General features: G+C 43.0%; 1 protein-coding gene across 4 annotated transcripts; it reads right to left on the bottom strand.

The window, feature by feature from the left end:
* ZNF124 (zinc finger protein 124) lies at positions 1 to 23,975 on the bottom strand. 4 transcript variants are annotated; one of them, XM_021932168.2, is made up of 4 exons: positions 23,750 to 23,947; positions 4,693 to 4,819; positions 4,013 to 4,073; positions 1 to 2,251 (listed from the first exon to the last, which is right to left on the bottom strand). In XM_021932168.2, exons 1-4 carry the CDS (start codon positions 23,777 to 23,779, stop codon positions 1,600 to 1,602), a joined length of 870 nt encoding a protein of 289 aa, XP_021787860.1. In that variant the 5' UTR covers positions 23,780 to 23,947; the 3' UTR covers positions 1 to 1,599. The 4 variants fall into 4 exon arrangements, with proteins under 4 accessions (XP_021787860.1, XP_031516161.1, XP_021787863.1 ...); XM_031660301.1 differs by having other exon boundaries at positions 903 to 2,251; positions 4,693 to 4,873; positions 23,750 to 23,945; XM_021932171.2 differs by lacking the exon at positions 23,750 to 23,947 and adding an exon at positions 14,603 to 16,962 and having other exon boundaries at positions 903 to 2,251.
* Between the last annotated feature and the right edge of the window lie 40 nt (positions 23,976 to 24,015).

The raw sequence follows: 24,015 nt of genomic DNA, 5'->3' as shown, positions 1-24,015 counted from the left end.
TTTCTCAATCTACTTTAAGGAATTTATTTTAAAAATCCTCAGCTAACATCATACATGATGGTAAGACTGGATGCTTTCTTTCCCAGATTAGACACAAGACACTGTTCGATCACAGGTCTCTCTCCTTAAACCAATGTGACCGGTGCAAATAGCCAAAAATAATGACAATGTAAAGAACAACAGATGAAAATAATAATTCACGTGAGAATATACTCTATAATAAACTTTACATACTTACAAATTGACAGCAACTCTATTAGCAAAGAAAATAGACTCATTTATCAATTAATAACAAAACAATTAAACTACACAGAAGTTAAACCTACATACATGTTACAAATATATTTCACACATCTACTATGTAACCCACAAAAATTTTTAAAAATATTTTATATTTTAAATATTTAAAAAATATTTTTAAAAATGGCTATGCAAGAAAAAAAAGGAAAAGAAATACATTTCAATTTACCCATATATAACCAACACACTTTAAAATGGGGAGAAAAAGGAAATTTATTTACCGGCTTAAAAAAGAAGAACACATATTAACTCTTGTACTACTGCTTGAAGAGTACTTACAGAAGTCTCGCCTCAGCTGGGTGTGGTGGTTCACGCCTGTAATCCCAGAACTTTGGGAGGCTGAGGCGGGTGGATGACGAGGTCAGGAGATCAAGACCATCCTGGCTAAAACGGTGAAACCCTGTCTCTACTAAAAACACAAAATATTAGCCGGGTGTGGTGGCGGCACCTGTAGTCCCAGCTACTCAGGAGGCTGAGGCAGAAGAATGGTGTGAACCTGAGAGGTGGAGCTTGCTGTGAGCCGAGATTGTGCCACTGCACTCCAGCCTGGGCGACAGAGTGAGACTCCATCTCAAAAAAAAAAAAAAAAAAAAGATGTCTTGCCTCAATGTTTTTTTTTTTTTTTTCAAAAGAAGTGAAAATCTATATTCTAGAGACTCTCTTTAAAAATTAGCAACTGATATATTCAATTTATTCATAGCTCCTAAAACATCTCATTCACATAGGGAATTTTCTTGAGAATTGTACTATAATTATTTTACATAAGGTTTTCCATAATACTTACATTTATAGGATTTATTTCCAGTAGGAGTTTTCACATGACTTTTAAAGTAATTGTTAAAATTCAGAATTTTCTGTATTTCCCAAACTACTAGGGTTTCAATCTGGTGGGCATTCTTTTCTTTATAAGGTCAAACTGCAGTATGTGTTACCATGTGTCTCTGAGTGAGTTATAGGATAAATGAAGGCATTCCCACATTCGATACATTCATAAAGTTTTTCTCTAGAATGAGTTATTTTATACCATCAGATACCACTGGAACAACTGCAGGCCTTCCCACATTTTACACATTCATACGCATTTTCTTCAGTGAGTCCTTTCAAGTTTTCAAAAAGAAATGGAAAACTGAATGCTTTACATTATTGCTTATAGTCATAGGGTTTATCTCCAGTTTGGTTCCTTTCATGTATTTGAAGAAATCTGGGGAAATTAAGTACTTTCCTACACCTTACATTCAGAGTTTCTCTCAAGTATGTGATCGTTCATGTTTTTGACAAAAACTGTAGTGATTAAAGCCTTTATATTTTTTTACATTTATAGGGCTTTTCTCCAGTATGAGTTTTTTTATGCTTCCAAAGAGTACTAGCACGACTAAAGGCTTTACCACATTTCTGACATTCATAGGGTTTCTCTCCAGTATGAGTCCTTTCATGGTCACGAAGGGAACTGGAACATCTGAAGCCTTTACCACAACTGTTACATACATAGGGTTTCTGTGCAATATGAGTTTTCTCATGTTTCTGAAGGGAACTGGCATATCTGAAGGCTTTCCCACATTGCTTACATGGATACGGTTCTTCACCAGCATGAGCCTTTATATGTCCTTGCAAGGAACTGAGACAACTGAACGCTTTGCCACATTCCAGGCACACGTACGGTTTCTCTCCAGTGTGAGTTCTCTCATGGTAGTGAAGGCAATTGGAATAACGGAAGGTTTTCCCACAGTGCTGACATTCATAGGGTTTCTCTCCAGTGTGAGTCCTCTCATGGTCTCGAAGGTGACTGGAACGACTGAAGGCTTTCCCACACTGCTTACATTCATAGCGTTTTTCTCCAGTGTGAATCCTTTTATGTCTATTAAGAGAACGGGAAAAACCTAAGGCTTTCCCACATTCCATACATTCATAGGGTTTCTCTCCAGTGTGATTTCTCTGATGCATCTGAAATGAACTGGGAATATTAAAAACTTTCTCACACATTGTACAACTATAATGTCCATTTCCAGTGTGCATTACTGTGTCTCTTTGAACGCTTGTGACAGACAGGAAAGTTTTCTGACATTGTTTACATGTATATGGCTTCTTTCTGCATCCCTCACACCCATATGGGTTGTTCCAGAGTGAGAGATGATGTGTCTATGAAGGGATGAATGACGTACGAAGAAATTTTCACACGCACTGCATTCACGCGGTTTTACTCCAGTAGGAATTATTTTGTTCAGATTAAAATTTGGCATCTGAAGGTTTTTCTACACTGACTTACTTAATTTTACATAGTATGTCTATCATATGACTTCTACAAAAAATGACAACCCCATCATTAATGGCTTATTAGTTATTTTCTTTTATTACTAAGTCTGAACTTACACTGCTACCAATATCAGAGAAAGTGCAGGTTTTCTAACATAAACAAATTGAACATAAATGGATTGATTAGTCTACAGCATGGTTCCCTCCCCTATAGCTATTAACAAAACAGTAATATTCTTATACGCAGTTTCTTAGTATTGAATACAGTTTGAGCATTTACTCCCTTCCAATTTCATGCTGAAATTTGATCCTCATGTTGGAGGTGTGACCTGGTGTGAGGTGTCTGGGTCATGGGAGCAGATTCCACATAAGGAGTGACTTCTCACTCTATTAGTTCCTGAAAGATCTGACTGCTTAAAAAAAAAAAATGGCCAGGCGCGGTGGCTCACGCCTGTAATCCCAGCACTTTGGGAGGCCGAGGTGGGCAGATCACTTGATGTCAGGAGTTCAAGAACAGCCTGGCCAACATGGTGAGATGCTGCCTCTACTAAAAATACAAAAATTAGCTGCATGTGGTGGTGAGTGCCTGTAATCCCAGCTACTTGGGAGGCTGAGGCCAGAGCATCGCTCGAACCTGGGAGGCGGAGGTTGCAGTGAGCCAAGGTTGTACCACTGCACTCCAGTCTGGATACCAGAGTGAGACTCCGTCTCAAAAAAACAAAACAACAAAAACCAAAAACTTTGGCACTTCCTTTCTCTCTCTCTTGCTCCTTCTCTCCCCATGTGACATGTCAGCTCCCCTTCCCGTTCTGCCATGACTGGAAACTTTCTGGGGTCCTCATCAAAGGCAGATGCTGGCTCTATGCTTCTTATAAAGCCTGCAGAACCATTAGCCAAATAAAACTCTTCATTATAAATTACTCAGCCTAGATATTCCTTTATAGCAATGCAAGTAGACTAAAACAATACTGTTTTCAAGTGAACTATTTTGCAAACACTTAACATCTACGTTACAGTGACGTATGTATTTTTGGTAAAAACTTTGGGAATAAATTGATGTTGTCTTTAATTTATTTTGTTTGCTTGGTTTTTTTTTCCCCCCGAGATGGTGTTTTGTTCTTGTTTCCCCGGTTGGAGCGCAATGGTGCAACCTTGGCTCATTGCAACCTCCGCTTCCCAGGTTGAAGCGATTCTCCTGCCTCAGCCTCCCAAATAGCAGGGATTACAGGCATGCACCACCACACCAGGCTAATTTTGTATTTTTTAGTAGAGACGGGCTTTCGCCATGTTGGTCAGGCTGGTCTCAAACTCCTGACCTCAGGTGATCCGCCCACCTCAGCATCCCAAAGTGCTGGGATTACAGGTGTGAGCCACCATGCCTGGCCTTGTTTGCTTTAAACATATGATTATATACTACAATTGTCCCCAAAGGGGACTGCTTCCTCTTGTGAGTGCAAATTACCTTAGATTTCTTGAAGAATTTTTGTACTGATCTTCAATGCTCTGGTCTTTCCCTTTGTTTCCTAAAATGTAGACCCAGAAATAGATTACAAATTATTTGAAATGATAGAAAAATTACAGATTCTAGGTGCTATGTTGGGGATATGGTTTGTACCCACCAAAATGAATGCTGTCATTTGGTCACCAATATGGCAACATCGTTCATGTTATGGGTACAGGTTCCTTATTAACAGATTAATGTCCTTGCTTGGGAATGCATGTTTTCTCTTACTCTTGCGAGACTGAATGAGTTGCCAGAGGGCAGGCTGTCACAAAAGCAAGCTCAGCTGCCAAGCATTGCTCTTATTTTCTCACTGGGTGATCCCTTTGCAGATGCCCACTCGCTTCTGCCTCATGCCCTGAGCTGAAGTAGCATCAGGTCCTTACCAGACACAAACCTGGACTTTCTGGCCACTAGAATCATAAATCATTATAAAACTATTTTTGTAAATTACCCAGAATCAGGTATTGTTATAACAATTAAAAAACAAACTAAGAAACAAGAGTCACTGCACGCTGGGTCCATGCCTCATTCATTCATCAACGTGTTCCCTTTGCATATTCCAAATCATGGAATGACACTGCAAACCATGAAACACTTATTCTCTGATTGACTAAGTAAGGAAATATTGTGACTCTTACCTATGGAAGCCAGATTCCTGAAGGTTTCCTGCATCACATCTCTATAGAGATTCTTCTGGGAAGGATCCAACAAAGCCCACTCCTCCTGGGTGAAGTTCACAGCCACATCCTCAAAGGCAACCGAGTTCTAAAACATTTCACATTTTTGTAGAGGATGGATGAGACTGAAAGCACTGGAAATCTGTAGTCAATTCATAAGATGTTAACCTGATTCTGTGGCGAACACTGATTCCACAATTTGGTCCCTAGAACTATGACTCTGTCTACACTTACTTTCTCCTACACAGCAGTCCTTTTTTTTTTTTTTTCTTCTTTTGAGATGGAGTCTCACTCTGTCGTCAGGCTGGAGTGCAGTGGCGCGATCTCAGCTCACTGCAATCTCTGCCTCCTGGGCTCAAGTGATTCTCCTGCCTCTGTCTCTCAAGTAGCTGGGACTAGAGGCACGCGTCACAATGCCCAGCTAATTTTTGTATTTTCAGTAGAGACGAGGTTTCACCATGTTGGCCAGGATGGCCTCAATCTCTTGACCTCGTGATCCACCTGTCTGTGCCGGGATTAAAGGCGTGAGCCACCGTGCCCAGCCAGCAGTTCTTATGCTAAAGTTGAATTATTCAGCAAGGCAGCAGCAGAGAAGGAACACCCTTCTTGCTGGTGGGTCCAGGGAATAATATTTGCTGTTATGATTTTTCTTTATTGAATATACCTGTAGCACATACCATAACAAAGTCTTATTATCTGGTGTGCATAGGAGAGTTAATATTAGCAGTCACAAGATTACTTATCCTTAGAAATACCTGCTACAAAGTTCAAACTTTGCTGGTACCAGGGCACTTACATTTTAAGAGGCATCCCAACAACCTAAGTGATAAAAGTGGCTCACTGTTGCTAAATAGTTTATCTAAACAATCTGGAATTTGCTGAACTCCTGTTTTCCTTCCAAAAGTCTATTATTTTGTTTTATTGTAGCAGTGGTGCCTCACTGAGGGGATCAGCCTCAATAAACAAGCGAAAACACACTCTGAGCACTGAGTATCCGATGAGCTTCCCTGGGAGACAATATTTCATATGTGATGTCACAACTTTTTAATTGGGAAATTGAGCCCAATCCATGTGGTTACACCAAGAGAAAACGTGTAGAAGCTTATAAATGGTTCACTCAAGCCCAAATTTAATCAAGAGGTAATTAACACTAATAATCAATATTCAATAATCTAAAAATAATTATTTTACAATTTCTATTGAAAAATGTCAACGCAGAATGGAATAAGTGAAAAGGCATGCGTTCAAAGAAAAAAGCTCAATGTCATCTAGATGTCACCTCTCACAAATGATATTCATGTAAAATTTTGTAGATGCCTGAAACAGACTTTCTAGCAGTTCAGCAGAAACTACTTTTCAAAACCTACAGAAATAATAAATGCTTAACACCCGTCAAAGTCTTCTGAATAGCAGTGTGCTGGCTTGTCTAACATCCATCAGTGATTTTCAGATGTAATATTCAGGGCAGCGTGGTACAAGCAGAGGATAAAGAACTAGGCCGAGAGAAAGGCACACAGTCTTTAATGAGCTGGAACTGATACGGAAAGCTGACTAAGAACAGAGGAGGCGCTGCAGGACAGGGAAGGAAGTACCAAGCACTTTAAACATGGAACAAAGCTGTTATTTAATTGGAAAAAAAAATGGATTGCATTGCCCTCTGTTAGGTGGACAATAATCAATTTGTTGTATATTCAAATGTAAAAAGTACAAATAGACCGCTTGCAGAAGTCACAGACAAGGTTTTTTCTGACAAATGAATAGGAGAAAAGGAGCAAACAACAGAGACTGACAAATTTTTTTTTTTTTTTTGAGACGGAGTCTCGCTCTGCCGCCCAGGCTGGAGTGCAGTGGCCAGATCTCAGCTCACTGCAAGCTCCGCCTCCCGGGTTCACGCCATTCTCCTGCCTCAGCCTCCCGAGTAGCTGTGACTACAGGCGCCGCCACTGCGCCCGGCTAGTTTTTTTGTATTTTTAGTAGAGATGGGGTTTCATCGTGTTAGCCAGGATGGTCTCGATCTCCTGACCTTGTGATCAGCCTGCATCGGCCTCCCGAAGTGCTGGGATTACAGGCGCCGCCACCACGCCCAGCTACTTTATTTGTACTTTTTAGTAGAGACGGGGTTTCACCGTGTTCGCCAGGATGGTCTCGATCTCCTGACCTCGTGATCCACCCGCCTTGGCCTCCCAAAGTGCTGGGATTACAGGCTTGAGCCACCGCGCCCGCCAAGACTGACAAATTCTAATATATTAAAATTAGGGGAATTAAAAGACAAAAAACAGTAAAATAAAAATCTGCAATACATGCAATATAAAATAAATTAGTGTGCACAGTAAAAATGAATGAAAACATGATTTTAAAATGAGGAAAAAATAAGCAAAAGATACATAACAAGATAAAAGACCATTTATGGAAAGAGATCCATTTTCTTGGTAATAAGATAGCCAAATAGTATGGCATATAGACAATAGTTCACATTCTTTAGAAGAATGAAAATTAGACAATCTCAAGTGGTGATCACCACACCAAATAAACACGCAGAAATGAAGGCCAAGGCAGTGGACAGACTCCATTGCTATTTCCAGTAATTTGAACTTTATCACAATCTACAGTCCAGTAATTTTTCTCTAATGTCCAGAAAATTTATTGTGCCTTATCGGGGTTTATATTCGGCATTCTTAAGGAAAAGCAATTCCAACCACGAATTTCTCATCTAGCCAAAATAAGCTTCATTAGCGAAGGAGAAATAAGATCATTTTCAGACAAGCAGCTACTAAGATAATTTGTTACCACTAGCTCTGCCTTACAAGAGGTCCTAAAGGGAGTGCTAACTATGGAAAGACCATTACCAGCCACCACAAAAACACACTTAAGTACATCGACTAGTGACACTATAAAACAACCATACAAACAAGTCTGCATAATAACTAGCCAATGACACAATAACAAGATCAAATCCACACATATAAATAGCCAGGAGTTCCAGACCAGCTTGGACAATATAGTGAGACATTGTCTCTACGAAACAATAAAAAAATTAGCCGGGCCTGTTAGCACATGCCCATAGTCCCAGTTACTCGTGAGGCTGAGGTGGGATGACTGCTTGAGCCCAGGAGGCAGAGGCTGCAGTGAGCCGAGATCGTGCCACTGCACTCCAGCCTGGGCAGAACAAGACACTGCCTCAAAAAAAAAAATAAAGTGAAAACAAAACAAAACAAAACAAAAAAACCAGATGCTGGTAAAGTTGTGGAGAAAAGGGAATGCTCATACACTGCTGGTGGGAATTCAGTTCACTCATTTTGGAAAGCACTGTGGCGATTTCTCAAAGAAATTAAAACAGAACTCCCACCAACCCAGCAATCCCATTTACTGAGTATATATCCAAAGAAACAGAAATCATTCTACTGTAAAGAAATGCGCATGCATACGTTCACGGCAGCATTGTTCACAAATGTGTATACACCACATTCCCTTTGTCCAGTCTACTGTTCATGGGCATCTAGGTTGATTCCATGTATTTACTATTGTGTACATGTGCCCCTGAACCTAAAATAAACATTTACAAAACAAGCAGAATACAAATACAAGAAGAGTAAAACACATATAAAAGAAATCTGTGTCTTAAATCTTCCGTAAAAAGTCTCTAAGGGCACACCAGCAAGTTGGATAACACTGATGAGGTGAACAAACGTCTAGAAATACACAGTGTACCAAGACTGAATCATGAAGAATTAGAAAATCTAAACAGATTCACAGTTATATGACATTGATGTAGTAATCAGAACCCCTAAATTATAAAAACCCAAGACCAAATTGTTTTACTGACAACATCTATTGAACATTAAAAAAATTAATACCTGGGCGTGGTGGCTCATGCCTGTAATCCCAGCACTTTGGGAGGCTAACATGAGGCAGATCATGAGGTCAGGAGATCAAGACCATCCTGGCTAACATGGTGAAACCCCATCTCTACCAAAAAGGCAAAAAAAAATTTGCTGGGCCTGGTGGCGGGCGCCTGTAGTCCCAGCTACTTGGGCGGCTGAGGCAGGAGAATGGCGTGAACCTGGGAGACAGAGGTTGCAGTGAGCAGAAATTGCGCCACTGCACTGCAGCCTGGGCGACAGAGCAAGACTCCATCTCAAAAAAATTAAAAAAAAAATTAACACCAAGCCTCCTCAAACTCTTCCAAAAAAAATGAAGAGAAAGCAACACTTCTAAACTCAGTCTATGAGGCCAAAAAATTACACTTACACTAAAGATGGACAAAGACACTACAAAAGCTACAGATGTAACTATAAAATACAGTTATATGAAGTACAGTTATAACTACTAACTCAGAACTCTTCACTTAAGTACTAACGCAGAAATCCTCATTTAAGTACTTAGTGCAGAAATCCTCACTTAAGTACTAACCATATTTAGCATCATAGTAAAAGGATTATGCACCAAGTGAGATTTATTGCTAAAATAAAATGGATCAATATATGAAAAATCAATCAGTGTAATACATAACATTAGCAAAGTGACTGAAATATCATAACTATTGCAACTGATGCAGGAAAAGTATTTGGCAAATTGTTAAGACCCATTCATGATACAAACACAATAAATGAGGACTAAAAGGAAACTACAATATGAAAAACCAGCACTAACATCACCATCAATGCTGAAATACCGAAACAAACAAGCAAAAAACCCTTTTCTCCCAAGATGAGGAAAGAGCTATAGAGAACACCTGCTTTTATCACTCCCATTCAACACAGTATTGGAAATCTGGGGCACAGTGATCGGGCAAGGTTGTTGTACAGATTCAGCATTAATGTGCCAAATGCTGGCAACAGAAAATAGCACAGACTTATCCACTCTAACAAATTCTTCATCCTGCAAGAAACAAACTGATGTTTTGGTTAATTTTTGTAATTCACTAATTTATGTATCACACTTTTGTGTGTGGAAACGTATTCACTTTTTGTAACCATAAAGGAAGAGAGATTTTTCCTATTTCTCTTCCCTAGTAGGATTCCTGGTTAAAAGCCCTAGAATTTCATTCGAAATTACCCAAAAGAAGAGACTTCAAAAAATTACTACATATGCTCAGGGGAATGAAAATAACATATATCAAAAAACTCTTCTAAACATTGGCTTAGGCAAAGAATTCATGACCAAGACTCAAAAGCAAATTCACAAAAACAAAAATAAACAAATGGCACCTAATTAAATTAAAAAGCTTCTGCACAGCAAAAGAAATCATCAGCAGAGTAAACAGACAACCTACAGAGTGGGAGAAAATCTTCACAAACTATGCATCCTACAAAGGACTAATAACCAGAACTTACAAAAAACTCAAACAAATCAGCAAGAAAAAATTCCATCAAAAAAGTAGGCAAAGGGCCGGGCACAGTGGCTCACGCCTGTAACCCCAGCACTTTGGGAGGCCGAGGCAGGTGGATCACAAGGTCAGGAGATCGAGACCATCCTGGCCAACATGGTGAAACCCCGACTCTATTAAAAATACAAAAGTTAGCTGGGCGTGGTAGTGGGTGCCTGTAATCCCAGCTATTTGGGAGGCTGAGCCAGGAGAATGGCTTGAACCCGGGAGGTGGAGGTTATAGTGAGCCAAGGTCATGCACTCCAGCCTGGCAGAGGAAGACTCTGTCTCAAAAAAAAAAAAAAAAAAAAAAAGTAGGCAAAGGACATGAATAGATAATTCTCAAAAGAAGGTATACAAATGGCCAATAAATATGAAAAAAATGCTCAATATCACTAATTATCAGGGAAACGCAAATTAAAACCACAATGAGATACCACCTTACTCCTGTAAGAACGGCTGTAATCATAAAATAAAAAATAATAGATGCCAGGATGCTGGTGTGGATGTGGTGAAAAGGAAAATCCTCTACACTGCTGATGGGAGTGTAAACTAGTACAACTGCTATGGAAAACAGTATGAAGATTCCTTAAAGAACTAAAAGTAGAACTACCATTCAATCCAGCAATCCCACTACTGGGTATGTACCCAAAGGAAAAGAAGTCATTATATGAAAAAAACATGCCTGGGCACAGTGGCTCACGCCTGTAATCCCAGCACCTTGGGAGGCTGAAGCGGGTGGAAGACCTGAGGTCAGGAGTTCGATACCAGACTGGCCAACATGGCAAAATCCTGTCTCTACTAAAAATACAAAAAAAAAAAAAAATTAGCCAGGCGTGGTGGTGCATGCCTGTAGTCCCAGCTACTGGTAGGCTGAGGCATGAGAATCCCTTGAACCCACGTGACGGAAGGTTGTAGTGAGCTGAGATGGTGCCACCGCACTACAGCCTGGGTGACAGAGTGAGACTCCGTCTCAATTTAAAAAAAAAAAGAGAAGGCAAGAAAAAAACACTTGCACACGCATGTTTATAGCAGCACAATTTGTAACTGCAAAAATATGGAACAAACCTAAAATGCCCATCAACCAATGAGTGGATCAAGAAAATGTGGTGGAATACTACTCAGCCATAAAAAGGAATGAAATAATGGGCTTTGCAGCAACTTGGATGGAGTTGGAGGCCATTATTCTAAGTGAAGTAACTCAGGAATGGAAAACCAATTATTCTATGTTCTCATAAGGGGGAGCTAAGCTATGAGGATACAAAGGCATAAGAATGATCCAATGGACCTTGGTGATTTGGGGGGAAGGGTGGGAGGGGGTGAGGGACAAAAGATTACATACTGGGTACAGCATACACTGATCAGGTGACAGGACCAAAATCTCAGAAATCCCCACTAAAGAGCTTATCCTTGTAACCAAAAACCACCTGCTACCCCAAATTTATTGATATAACATTAAAAAAAATTTCTAATTAAAAAAACTATATATATACAAAGTGGATTTAAAATATTGACATATGCGTATATAAAATACCTACATACAAATGTAGATATTTTAAATCCACTTCTTTCTTTGCCTCTTTGTAAATATTTTATCTTTAAAGCTCTATTGATGAAATACATTTCACGTTTACCTAAGGCACCAATAAATGAACAAATCTTTGCAAGAGGACAGCCCAAGAAGAAGCAGTGCTAACTGGAACACAGGCATGTTTGACTCACATATCAAGAAAGACCATGTCTAAAACAGGAGATTCTCTGGTCCCATTCTCCTCGGAGACTAGGTACTCAAGGACCGCCTTCCCAGTGCACTGCGCTGTGGCCCACTGTGTGCCTAAGGTGCAGTTTGCTTGGCAGGTTTTTGTGTCATGTTCCCAGGTATCAGTGGAACCCGCCCCCGATAATTCAACGTGAGTCCTTTTCTATTTTCCCTAAGTGTTGGCTGGTCTGAGAAATAAAGGGAAAGAGTACAAAAGACAGAAATTTTAAAGCTGGGTGTCTGGGGGAGACATCACATGTTGGCAGGTTCTGTGATGCCCGCAAGCTGCAAAACCAGCAAGTTTTTATTAATGATTTTCAAAGGGGAGGGAGTGCGCAAATAGGGTGTGGGTCACACAGATCACATGCTTCGCAAGGGAATAAAATATCACAAGGCAAATGGAGGCAGGTTAAGATCATAGGACTGGGACAAAATTAAAAATGCTAATGAAGTTTCATGTCCCACTGGGCACGCATTGTCATTGAGAACATATTATCAGGAGACAGGGCTTGAGAGCAGACAACCAGTCTGACCAAAATTTATTAAGTGAGAATTTCCTCATCCTAATAGGCCTGGGAGCACTATGGGAAACTCGGGCTTATTTTATCCCTTATCTGAACCATAAAAGACAGACGTTCCCAGAGCGGCCATTTTAGAGACTTCCCCCTAGGAACGCATTCTCTTTCTCAGGGCTGTTCCTTGCTGAGAAAAAGAATTCAGCAGTATTTCTCCTATTTGCTTTTGAAAGAAGAGAAATATGGCTCTGTTCCGCACGGCTCTCAGGCAGCCAGACCTAATGGTTATATCACTTGTTCCCTGAACATCGATTGCTGTTATCCTGTTCTTTTTTCAAGGTGCCCAGATTTCCTATTGTTTAAACAATTTGTGCAGTTAATGCAATCATCACAGGGTCCTGAGGCGACATACATCCTCAGCTTACGAAGATGATGGGATTAAGAGATTAAAGACAGGCACAGGAAAGCACAAGAATATTGATTGGGGAAGTGATAAGTGTCCATGAAATCTTCACTTTATGTTCAGACACTGCAGTAAAGACAGGCGCTAAGAAATTATAAAAGTATTAATTTGGGGAACTAATAAATGTCCATGAAATCTTCACAATTTACGTTCTTCTGCCATGGCTTCAGCTGGTCCCTTTGTTTCAGGTCCCTGACTTCCTGCAACACTGGGAAGAAATTTTCTTGTTCTTTAAAGATTGTTTTTCTCCCTTCACAAGTGTGAAAGAATTCAGAGGGCAGGAATCATTTCTGTCTTTCCCTCAAAATACCAGCACTGGATTGGATGACACCAGTGTCTGTCCCAGGAATAAAAACTGGGGTTGAGCCTGTATGCCCAGCTCCAGTGATAATGCACACCTGGAAAGAGTGAAACAGGAGATTCTGAAAGAGGTGAGGAACACCGCACAAAGTGCAAGAGGAAGTAACTGAAGGCTTTGTGCAGGAGCTGAGGAAGCGGGATTCTTGACCACAGGGATCCAGAAGACCCACATCTCCTTTCTGCACACCCCGCCTGTCACCCCGCTTTCCTGCCTCCACTTGACTTGAAACTGGCCGAAGACTGCACAGGAATGCATCTTCCCCACACCCCATTCCACGTGAAAAACCCTAAGTGCATGTGGGTTTCCCGGCACAGCTGCCCACACTCATACTGGCTGCTGGTTGGCTGGGGACTGGTACCCTGCCCACACCCATACTGGCTGCTGATTGGCTGGGGACTGGTACCCTGCCCACACCCATACTGGCTGCTGATTGGCTGGGGACTCGTACCCTGCCCACACCCATACTGGCTGCTGATTGGATGGGGATTCCTCACCCTTTGCTTCCTTCCCTTCTGCCATCACCTGGAGGCTGGTCCCTGGCTTAGGATGCACCAGTTAACCCACAATGACGGGGAAGGAGGGAGGGAATTTCACATTTTCTTGTTCCAGAATCACTTTAATGCTTAATGCTTCCAAATTTGTTTTCTGTCCCAGAAAAAAAAATTATATATGTGTGTGTGTGTGTGTGTATATATATGTGTGTATATATATATACATATACACATATATATGTACACATATATACACACACACACACATATATACACACACATATGTAATTTTAAAAATTATATATATGTATATATATACACACATAATTTTAAATATATATTTTTACATATTTTTTTACATATATATATTTGGGTCTCAGAGAAAAACGGATTTTTTTTGTTTGGTTTTATAAAATGGGCTGTGGAGTTTTTAAATGCTATAGGCCCGCCCCATTTGAGGCAGCTAGTTAAGGGGAGGGGGTGTCCCACCAGCTTGGGGTGCCTCCCCCAACTCCAGGGACTCCCTTTCCCTCTGGCTCCTCCCCCTTTTCTAAGTGAAATTAAAATGCTGTAACATTTTGGAATCTCAGTTTCTTCGTGTTTTTTGTGGGGTAGGTTTGAGGCTCCAGGCCATTTGTTTTTTTTTTTTTTTTTTACCTTGTGGATAAAATAAGATGAGGGAGAAAGGAAAAGGGAAGGAAACTTCTCTCCCACCTTCAGCTTCTTGAAAATGGGCCCCTGTGGAATAAATCTGCCAGTTTTTATTTAAAAAGAAACAAAAAAACAAAAAACACAAAAAACAGGTTGAGGAGAGACACTCGAATTGTCCTAAGACATGAGCTTCTTAAATGAAGGGCACAGCAGCTCCAGGGCCTCCAGATGACCCCCTGTGAGGAGGCTCCACTCCCACCACTCACCTGTCCTTGGAGATGACTCATGGTCTGGCTTCCCTGGATGCTGCAGGGTCATGGCCACTGTGGGCTCCTGGGACATCACCAGGCAGTTCTGAAGCCCAGGACCATGAAAAGACAGAAAGGTGGCTGAGGCCACATCGCTGTTGTAGTTTCCAAAAACAACCCTCAACCCAAAGACATTCTGATAAAGTATCTGCACTTAGGGAAGATAAAAAGAGGAGAGGCAACTAGATCATTTACAGTGCAAGAGTGGGAGATGATTCTCTGCTTCCCCCGCATGTGCAATGTTCACAACCAAAAAGCAAATCTTAAAAAGTAACATCTACTATTTAGTGAAAAAATAATAAACAATTAAAACTATGTCTGTGTTTGAAATGTAGAATAAAGGACAAATAGTGGATAATGTTGTGAATTAATGAAGTCTAACTCAAATGCAACTCTTGTAAATTACTCACAAGAAAATTCAGGTTTAACCAACCACAAACCTCCAATTAATCTCTGCAAATATCTACGGAATAGTCCAAATAAGAGGACTACATAACTGCAACCAATCAGCTACTCTGTAAAAGCCTTCCCATCAGGCCCCTCTGGTGGACCCTCAACTCACAAACCATGGCCAGGTGCTCCCCAATGTATGAATCACTGTTTGTTCAAATAAACTCTTGAAAATGGAAAGGTGCTGTGTTTAATTTTTGACAGGAGAAAGGAGGGACTGAGAATCCCAGGAACCACAAGCTCCTCCCACACATGAACACCCCTCCCCAGCAAGCAGGGACTCTCCCCTGATGACCCTTCTGTTATCCTTGCAGGATGCCCGGCTCCCCACTGCAGACCCAGTCCCCGCCCTACAGCCAGGGGATACTGAGGCCAGGCTGCACCAGCAAGCAGGAGGGGCTGCAGACTCCGGAGCTGACTGCAGGGTGGCCTGGGTCCTGCCACAGCCGTTTCCAGCAGGTTTTACCCACACCTCGCCCACTTCTTGGGAGGCCTGGCTCTGCCCATTCCTGGCTTCTGGGGTATCCTAAATTTCTTCCTAGGGCTCTTCCAGTTCCTGAAAGTCACGAGGTGACAGAGACCACAGCAGAGTCACCTGGGGCTTCCCAGAGCCCAGGAAACAGCCACGGAGATCAGACCACAAGCTCAGCGGGTAGGCACAAAGACAGCAGCCCAGGCAGATTGCCTCCTCTCTGACTGTGCAGCTGACTAGACAGTTCCCAACTCAGTGCCCCTGACTGTACAGGACTCCCGGCCCTGCCCCCTCCATCTGTGAGTGACAGGGGATGCTACCAACCATGTGACTAAATCAGGTCTGAACCCCAGGTTTTTGGCTACAGCTCTACTGAGACAGGGCTTCCACCTGAGAGCTGGGGGAAGGGCCCCAGCCAGGGGACATTCGCCTGTAAGCCAGACTTGGCCTTGGCTTTCCACAGTGGGCCCTGCATCTTCCTGCAGTCCTTAAACTCTTCCTGCTTCTTCCTCCTGAACACAGGATCACACGTGTGCACAGGGAAGCACAGACTCAGTGACCAACAGAGCCATCCTGACCTAAGGAAAGGATGGTTGCCCGGACCAGGCTTTTAATTTGGGAGGAGGCTGCTGGCCCATAGCCAAGGCTTCCTCAAACCCCATTCCTCAAGCTGCTCATATTCGGCCACAGAAATAAAAAATAAAAAGACACTGACAAAGAACTAAATTTATGAAATATATGGAAAAACTAGAGTTATATGGCAGCAACAGTCTATACAGAAATTAAAAGAGAAGAAAAGCAAACGTTTAAACTGGCTCAGAAGAGGACTCTGCTTCACCCACAGTTCACAATGAAAACCCACATTCGGAAAGTTAAATATATTTCAAGCTTGGAAGCCAGACTCTGACTTTAGTGGGGACTGTTCCCTGGTGATGAGGCAGGGAGACCGTAAGAGTTAACTCTGTGAGCTCAGCAAGCCCTCCTATCTATCAGGTTCTTATGTGAGAAAATAAAGCCCCAAAGAAAAGACTGACAAGTTTGACTGTTCTAAAATTAAGAACTTGTAGAATGAAGTGAAAAGCAAAATGCAACCTGGGAAAAAGTATTTACAGTCTTTACAAACGAATATGGATTAGTGTTTGGAGTGTGCTTGACAAAAACATACACACACAAATGACAAAAGCAATAAACATGCAAACAGGTAAAATGTGAGAAAATGATGAAAAACTATTTCAAAGAAGATGAAAGACCACACACACACAAATGCTCAAAGCGAATGGTAATTAGCAAGAAGCAATATATAACCACACAGAAATAAACAAGAATAATTTTTTTTAAAGACGAGGTATCTCCGTCACCCAGGATGGAGTGCAGTGGTTCCATTACAGCTCACTGCAACCTCAAACTCCTAGACCCCAGCAATCCTCCTGCCTCAGCCACCCCAGTAGCTAGGCAGGTGCCACCATGCCAACTCATGTTTATTTTTTATTTTTTTGTAGAGATGGGGGTCTTGCTACGTTGCCAGGCTGGTATCAGACTCCTGCCTCAGTCTCCCAAAGCACTGAGATTACAGGCGTGAGCCACCACATCTGGCCTGAATAAATACTGAAAAGGAATAAAAGCACAGGCATGAATAGTCAAGCAGCAAATCTGTACATTCCACTGGCAGTTCTTAGTAAATCTGAATGTATCCATCATCTACAACCCAGCAATTTTTTCCCAATAAGTAATACATTTATAAACTGTTAGCACTTGGGGACAAAACCAAGAATAACATCGTCACATTAAAAACAAACTTGAAACAACTCAAGTCCCGTGAGCAATGGAATGGGTGGGTAAACTGGTTGACCCTCCACCCTCAGGCAGCAGTATGTGTGCAACAGATTGAGGCAAAGAAACCACAAAAAGAAGCCACGAAGAATAACAAAAGAGGCCAGGCATGGTGGCTCATACCTGTAATCCCAGCACTTTGGGAAGCTAAGGCGGGCAGATCACCTGAGGTCAGGAGTTTAAGACCAGCCTGACCAACATGGTGAAACCCTGTCTCTACTAAAATACAAAAACTGGCCAGGCGTGGTGGTGGGCACCTGTAATCTAAACTACTCAGGAGGCTGAGGCAGGTGAATTGCTTGAACCCAGGAGGTGGATCACACCACTGCACTCCAGCCTGGGTGACAGAGCAAGACTCCCTCTCAAAAAAAAAAGAAAAGAATGAAAAAAGAATCAGGACCGCAATCACCTCTGTGGGCAGAAGACAGGTGGGATTAGGGAGACACACCAGAACTGCCCAGGGCCTCTTTATTTCCCGGGTGGTGAGTCCATGACTCTTCACATACTTATTATTTGAATTTAGCATAAAACAATTTATTTCAAGAATTATCTTTGCTTTTTCAGACCACATCTATTAACTTGGATTTTCAAATAAGAAAATACAAATCTTATATACTCACGTTCATAAGCGTAGGGCTCACCCTCACTGTGGGGAGGCAGCCCCGGGTGGCTCACTCCTAGGCAGTGAATGAGGAAAACCTGAGCAGCCACAACATTCAATGCTGGGAGCTCCACACTCCTGACTGTCCCCTCCTCACAGGGTGAAAATGCTCCTTCCTCCAGGGTCTCAATTCTCACCACTGACCAGTCACTGGGAGTCAGTCTGAGGTTCTGACATGTGATGTCTTTTCTTCTGACACTAAATGTGTGAAGTTTGCTGAACACCAACCAATTCTCCAACACAACTGAACGTGCAACTCAATTCGGAACCATTGGGGTCGACGCAGACTTCACATGTTTGGGGCTCAGTCCCACAACACTGCCCCCACTACAGATGCTCGTCCCAAGCCCCAGGGCCATTTGTACTTCTGAGCCACTATGAACTACAGAATTTCATAACCCCCTCCTCAAGTTTAATAATTGGACAGAACTACTCACAGAACTCAGCAAATCACTTTATTTATATTTACAGTTTATTATAAAGGACACAACTCAGAAATAGTCAAAGGGAAAAAATGTATAGGGTGAGCAAAAGAGGCAGGGAAAGGTAGGGTGGGTGGGTAACCCTGGTAAACAGCTGTGATTAAAGAAATCCGCTATCATTTCCATGTATCAAGAGCAGCTTACTGCAAAGAAACATCCTTTTCATTGTGACTTAGATGATGCTTCCTTTTTTACCTCTCACAAAGCCAGACACAAACTCCGTAAATTCTTTTTTTTTTTGCTTCATAAACAATTAGATGAACATTTTTCTCTTCAGTAGTCAGAAAAAAATATCTGTTGGCCGGGCGCGGTGGCTCACGCCTGTAATCCCAGCACTTTGGGAGGCCGAGGCGGGCGGATCACAAGGTCAGGAGATCGAGACCACGGTGAAACCCCGTCTCTACTAAAAATACAAAAAATTAGCCGGGCGTGGTGGCGGGCGCCTGTAGTCCCAGCTACTCGGGAGACCGAGGCAGGAGAATGGTGTGAACCCGGGAGGCAGAGCTTGCAGTGAGCCAAGATCGCGCCACTGCACTCCAGCCTGGGCGACAGAGAGAGACTCCGTCTCAAAAAAAAAAAGAAAAAAAATCTGTTATCCAAACTTTGCTTAACTTTCTCTCCTACCTCCAGGCCCCCCAAACTCTGACTCTTACTTAGCCTCAGTCAACATATAATCCCTCTTTACATCTTTCCTAAGAACAGGCTGACTTCGGGGTGAGACAGTCTCTGATCTAGGATCTGATTTTGCCACCTCCACCCTGCTCTCTCCCTCCCAACTCCTTTCTAATCATGTTCGCTCCTCCCTATGAGAGCAAGCTCTTTTCTGCCTGACCTTTGAGAAGCTTACAGATCTTATATTTGGTCCTTTTCCATATTGCAACATTCCTTTAGAATAAAGTTACTTTTAACCTAAATCTGAAATTATTTGATAAGTAATAAGTTAATAATGGTGTCAATAGGAGAAGGGAAGCTGGAGTTTGAGAGTGTGAGGAAGGAACCGGAAATATAGAATTTTACTGCAACAGTCCCGGGACAGTAACAATTATACCCTTAGAAAGGGCATCACAACCCCTCCTCCTATCCCAAGAGCAGCCACATCTGCCTGTGGATCCTCAGCTCTCCAGGGCCTTGTAGCTTCTGTTAGTATAAAGGGCTCCTTTCATGGTTGGTGTGAGCAGGACAGGCTCCCCAGGAAGAACGAACAGGCTCTTCGATAGCCTCCTCCTACAGGCTCGATTGGCCTTAGCTGTAAGTCACTAAGCTCATGTTTCTACTCTCCCAGTCAAGGTTATTCATTTTTTAAACCATAATAATAATTATATTTAATAATATTGTTATGTTAATATATCAATATGTATATGATGATTTAAAAACAATGATTATGATTTAAAAGAATTGTTATTATTCTTTATCATTATATTATTCTTGAGACAGGGTTTCAATATCACCCAGACTGGATTGCAGTGGTGTAATCATGGCTCACCACAACCTCAGCCTCCTGGACCCAAGCAATCCTCCCACCTCAGCCTTCCAAGTAGCTGGGACTACAGGCATGTGCCACCAAACGTGGCGTTTTTTCTATTTTTTGTAGAGACAGAATCTTGCTATGTTGCCTAGGCTGGTCTCAAACTCCTGGGCTCAAGTGATCCTCTTGCCTCAGCTTCCCAAAGGGGTGGGATTACAGGCATGAGTCACCACATCCAGCCCACATTTTATTTATATTTTATTTTATTTTTTCAGACGGAGTCTTTCTCTGTCACCCAGGCTGGAGTGCAGTGCCATGATCTCTGCTCACTGCAACCTCTGCCTTCCAGGTTCAAGTGATTCTCCTGCCTCCACCTCCCAAGTAGCTGGGATTACAGGTGTGCACCATCACACCCGGCTAATTTTTGTATTTTTAGGAGATACGGGGTTTTATCACGTTGGTCAGGCTGGTCTCCAACTCTTGACAAGTGATCCGCCCACCTCAGCCTCCCAAAGTGCTGGGATTACCAACATGAGCCACCGCGCCCGGCCCCCACGTTGTTTTAAATGAAAAAATACTCAGTGTTTGAAGAGTCCAGCAAAATCACTCAAACTCAGTTTTTATGTTTGTTGGAAGGAATAAAATTGTAAGGCACTTACATTTTATACCTCAACAGGAAAAGCAGAAGTATTTATTTCATACAATAAACAAGTCACTTAATTATTTCCATGATAACAAATCATTTCATAAAGAAATTATTTCTATGTTAACACATCTAAAAATGCCAAGTCCCCACCCACAGATTTACCATTAAACTTGGACATCCAGGTAACAGGAAACAGAGTCATCCGCTGTCACAAAATCTCCGCTTGGCACAAAGGTGGAACTGATGCTTTAGTGAGTCTTTGTTATTCACTAATTTACCTACTATACTTTCTTGTGAAAACGTGTTTTTCTGCAGCCACAACGGCAGACAGTGTCCCTGTTTTTCCCTGGCAGCATTCCCAAAGCTAAGCCCTGGAATTGGGGTTGGAACGATCCCCTAGAAAAGAACGAATCTGTGGAACTTACTACACTCCCTCTGGGGAGGAAAAAAAGCATTTAAGAATTTTTAACAAATGAAATATATCACTAGATATCTAATATTTTTCTGATATACACCTCTTTCTTGGCCTTTTGAAAATATTTTCTTATCTCTCAAGCTGTACTGATAAAATGTATTTTTCAATCAGTGAAAAACTGAAGTTAAAATAAGTGAACAAATATTTTCAAGGTGACAAACACAAGGAGTAGCAGTACTGACTGACACGGACATGGCTGACTCCAGGGTCAAGTCAGACCATCTCATCACCTGAATCCTCCCACCCCATCCTGCTCAGGGAAGTACTCAATGCCCACCCTTCCGCAAAAAGCTGCGCTGTGTCCCCACCGTGCCCTCCCACCCCATCCTGGTCAGGACAGTACTCAATGCCCACCCTCCCGCAACAAGCTGCGCTGTGTCCCCACTGTGCCCCAAATGCATTTTGCTTTTTAGGTTCCTGCCTCACTGCGGTGGGTGGCGGGCAGGGAGGGTGTTTCCTTGCACTTTGGAATAGCTGTTCTCCCTTCACAAGTATGAGAGAATTCAGAGGGCAGAAATTCTTTCTTCCATTAATACCAATATCTGATTGCCTGACCAGCATTTTGTCTCTAAGGAGTGATAACAGGGGTGACAGAAAAAAAAAATCTAAGACCCACTGGATTAGCTTTTTAGAGGAAGAGTATAGAAGAGTATCCCAGGAGACTCCTCTCAGTTCCAGGGGATTCATGCCATCCAGCTGTTCCTCTGAGAGGCTCTACCCCTAAACCTCACCTTGTCTTCTGGGAGAAGAGGACCCAACGGCTGACATTCACTATTTATGACACTCCAAGAGACATGGCCAGTGTGGGCACATTAGGTCATCCTCAAACAGTTTTTGAACCCAGGACCCAGAAAAGACAGGACGGTGGCTGAGGACACATCGCCACGTGAAGGTTCCAAAGGGAAACCTCCATCCAAAGACGTTCTGGTAAAGTGTGTGTGCCTAGGGAAGACGAGAGGAGGAGAGGCACAAAGAATTTTTTCTAGTGGACTAGATCAGGTGATTATTCTCTGTTTTCATGTGAAATGTTCAGAAACAGTTCCTCACTGATCAGTGAAAACATGATAAACCATTAAAATACTGCATCTGGTTCAAATGCACAATAAAGAACAAATAGTTAAAAATGTTGTAAATTGCAGAGGGGAAGCTGGAGTTTGAGAGTATGAGGAAGAAACTGGAAATTTAGAATTTTACTCAAGTTCTAGAAGAGAGGCTGGGGAATACGGTCACGGATTTGAGACCCTGCTTGCCATACATTTGGAAAATGCAGGGGAAACCAGTACCCCTGTGGAAATAATTAAATAGGAAGAAATTAGACTGAAGTTATAGCAGGACAAGCTGCTGACAAAACCCCTCAGACACCCAGTTAAAGAAGGAAGGGCTTTATTCCGACGGGAGCTTTGGCAAGACTCACCCAGCTCCCCAAGTGAGCAATTCCTATCCCTTTTAAGGGCTTACAACTCTAAGGGGGTCCGCGTGAGAGGATCCTAATCGATTGAGCAAGCAGGGGGTACGTGACTGGGGGCTGCATGCACTGGTAATCAGAACAGAACAGAACAGGACAGGGACTTTCACAACACTTGTCCATACAATGTCTGGAATCTGTAGATAACATAACCGGTTAGGTCAGGGGTCGATCTTTAACCAGGCCCAGGGCGCCGCCCGGGCTGTCTGCCTGTGGATTTCATTTCTGCCTTTTAGTTTTTACTTCTTCTTTCTTTGGAGGCAGAAACTGGGCATAAGACAGTATGAGGGGTGGTCTCCTCCCTTAAAGGGACTACGGTGCCCTGAGTTCCTCACCAAGAAAACCTAAAGGAACTTCATGCCTTCGTTGTAAAGTAAGTCACTTGAAGGGAACCAAAACTTAACCAACTCCAAATCATCAATTTACCTCTGATTACATAACCGGGAACCATCCACCTAAATAATCCGAATAACAGAACTACATAATTACAACCAATCAATTATTACATTGGGGTCGCTTTGGGCTGGGCAGGGTAATCCCAGCACTTTGGGAGGCTGAGACCAGGAGTTCAAGACCAGCCTGGGCAACATAGAGAGACTCCCCCACCAACCCGCCCAATCATTAAAAGAAAAAATAAATTTGGTTTGCTTCCTTACACACTTTAGAAAAGCCTTTCCATCAAGACCGTCCGGTGGCCCACAAACCAAAAACCGTGGCTGGGTGCTCCCCTACTCATGAATCGCTGTTTGCTCAAACTCTGCAACGCTTTAATTAAACCTCAGTTTAATTTTCAACAGGATTAAAGAGGGACTGGAAACGCCAGTGGCCACAGATCCTCGCAGGCGCGAGCTCGCACCCCGCGCTGGGCCTCTCCCCTGAGGACCCTCGGGTCTCACTGCAGGATCCCGGGGAAACGGGGCTGCGGGTGCGGGGCTGGAGAGGCAGCGGATTCGGGCAGGACAGAAGTCGCCATGCAGAGATGGGACGGGAGCCCGGGGTGCCGCTGCCCGCCCAGCCCCGCCGGGCTCCAGAAAGGACCGAGGGCCGCGCCGCGCCAGCAGGGACCCGGGTCCTCCCTCGGGAGCCGACCGCTGGGAGCCCGGGGCCGGGGGCCACCACAGCCCCTTTCCTTCTCCAGACCCCCGGCAGCGCAACTCACCATTTCCCAGCTTCCGGGGTGTCCCGACATCCTCCCTGCGAATCCCCCAGTACACGCAGGTCACAGGAGGACCCAGGCTGCGGCACAGCCTCCTGAACCCCCAGGAGCGACGGAGAAGCGCCGGCTACTGACCGCGCCACGCACGTGCGGACACGAGAGACAAAGGCCGGGCAGACCCGGAAGCCGCCTCGGGCTTTCTAGCGGAGCGCCTGATTAGGCAGTCCCCGCCCCGGTGCCCCTGATTGGGTAGGATCTCAGGCCCCGCC

The sequence above is a fragment of the Papio anubis genome, chromosome 1 (assembly GCF_008728515.1).
Source record: "Papio anubis isolate 15944 chromosome 1, Panubis1.0, whole genome shotgun sequence".
Lineage (NCBI taxonomy): Eukaryota > Metazoa > Chordata > Mammalia > Primates > Cercopithecidae > Papio > Papio anubis.
The sequence above is the reverse complement of the archived record's forward strand: the minus strand, read 5'-3'. Positions and strand labels throughout refer to the sequence as shown.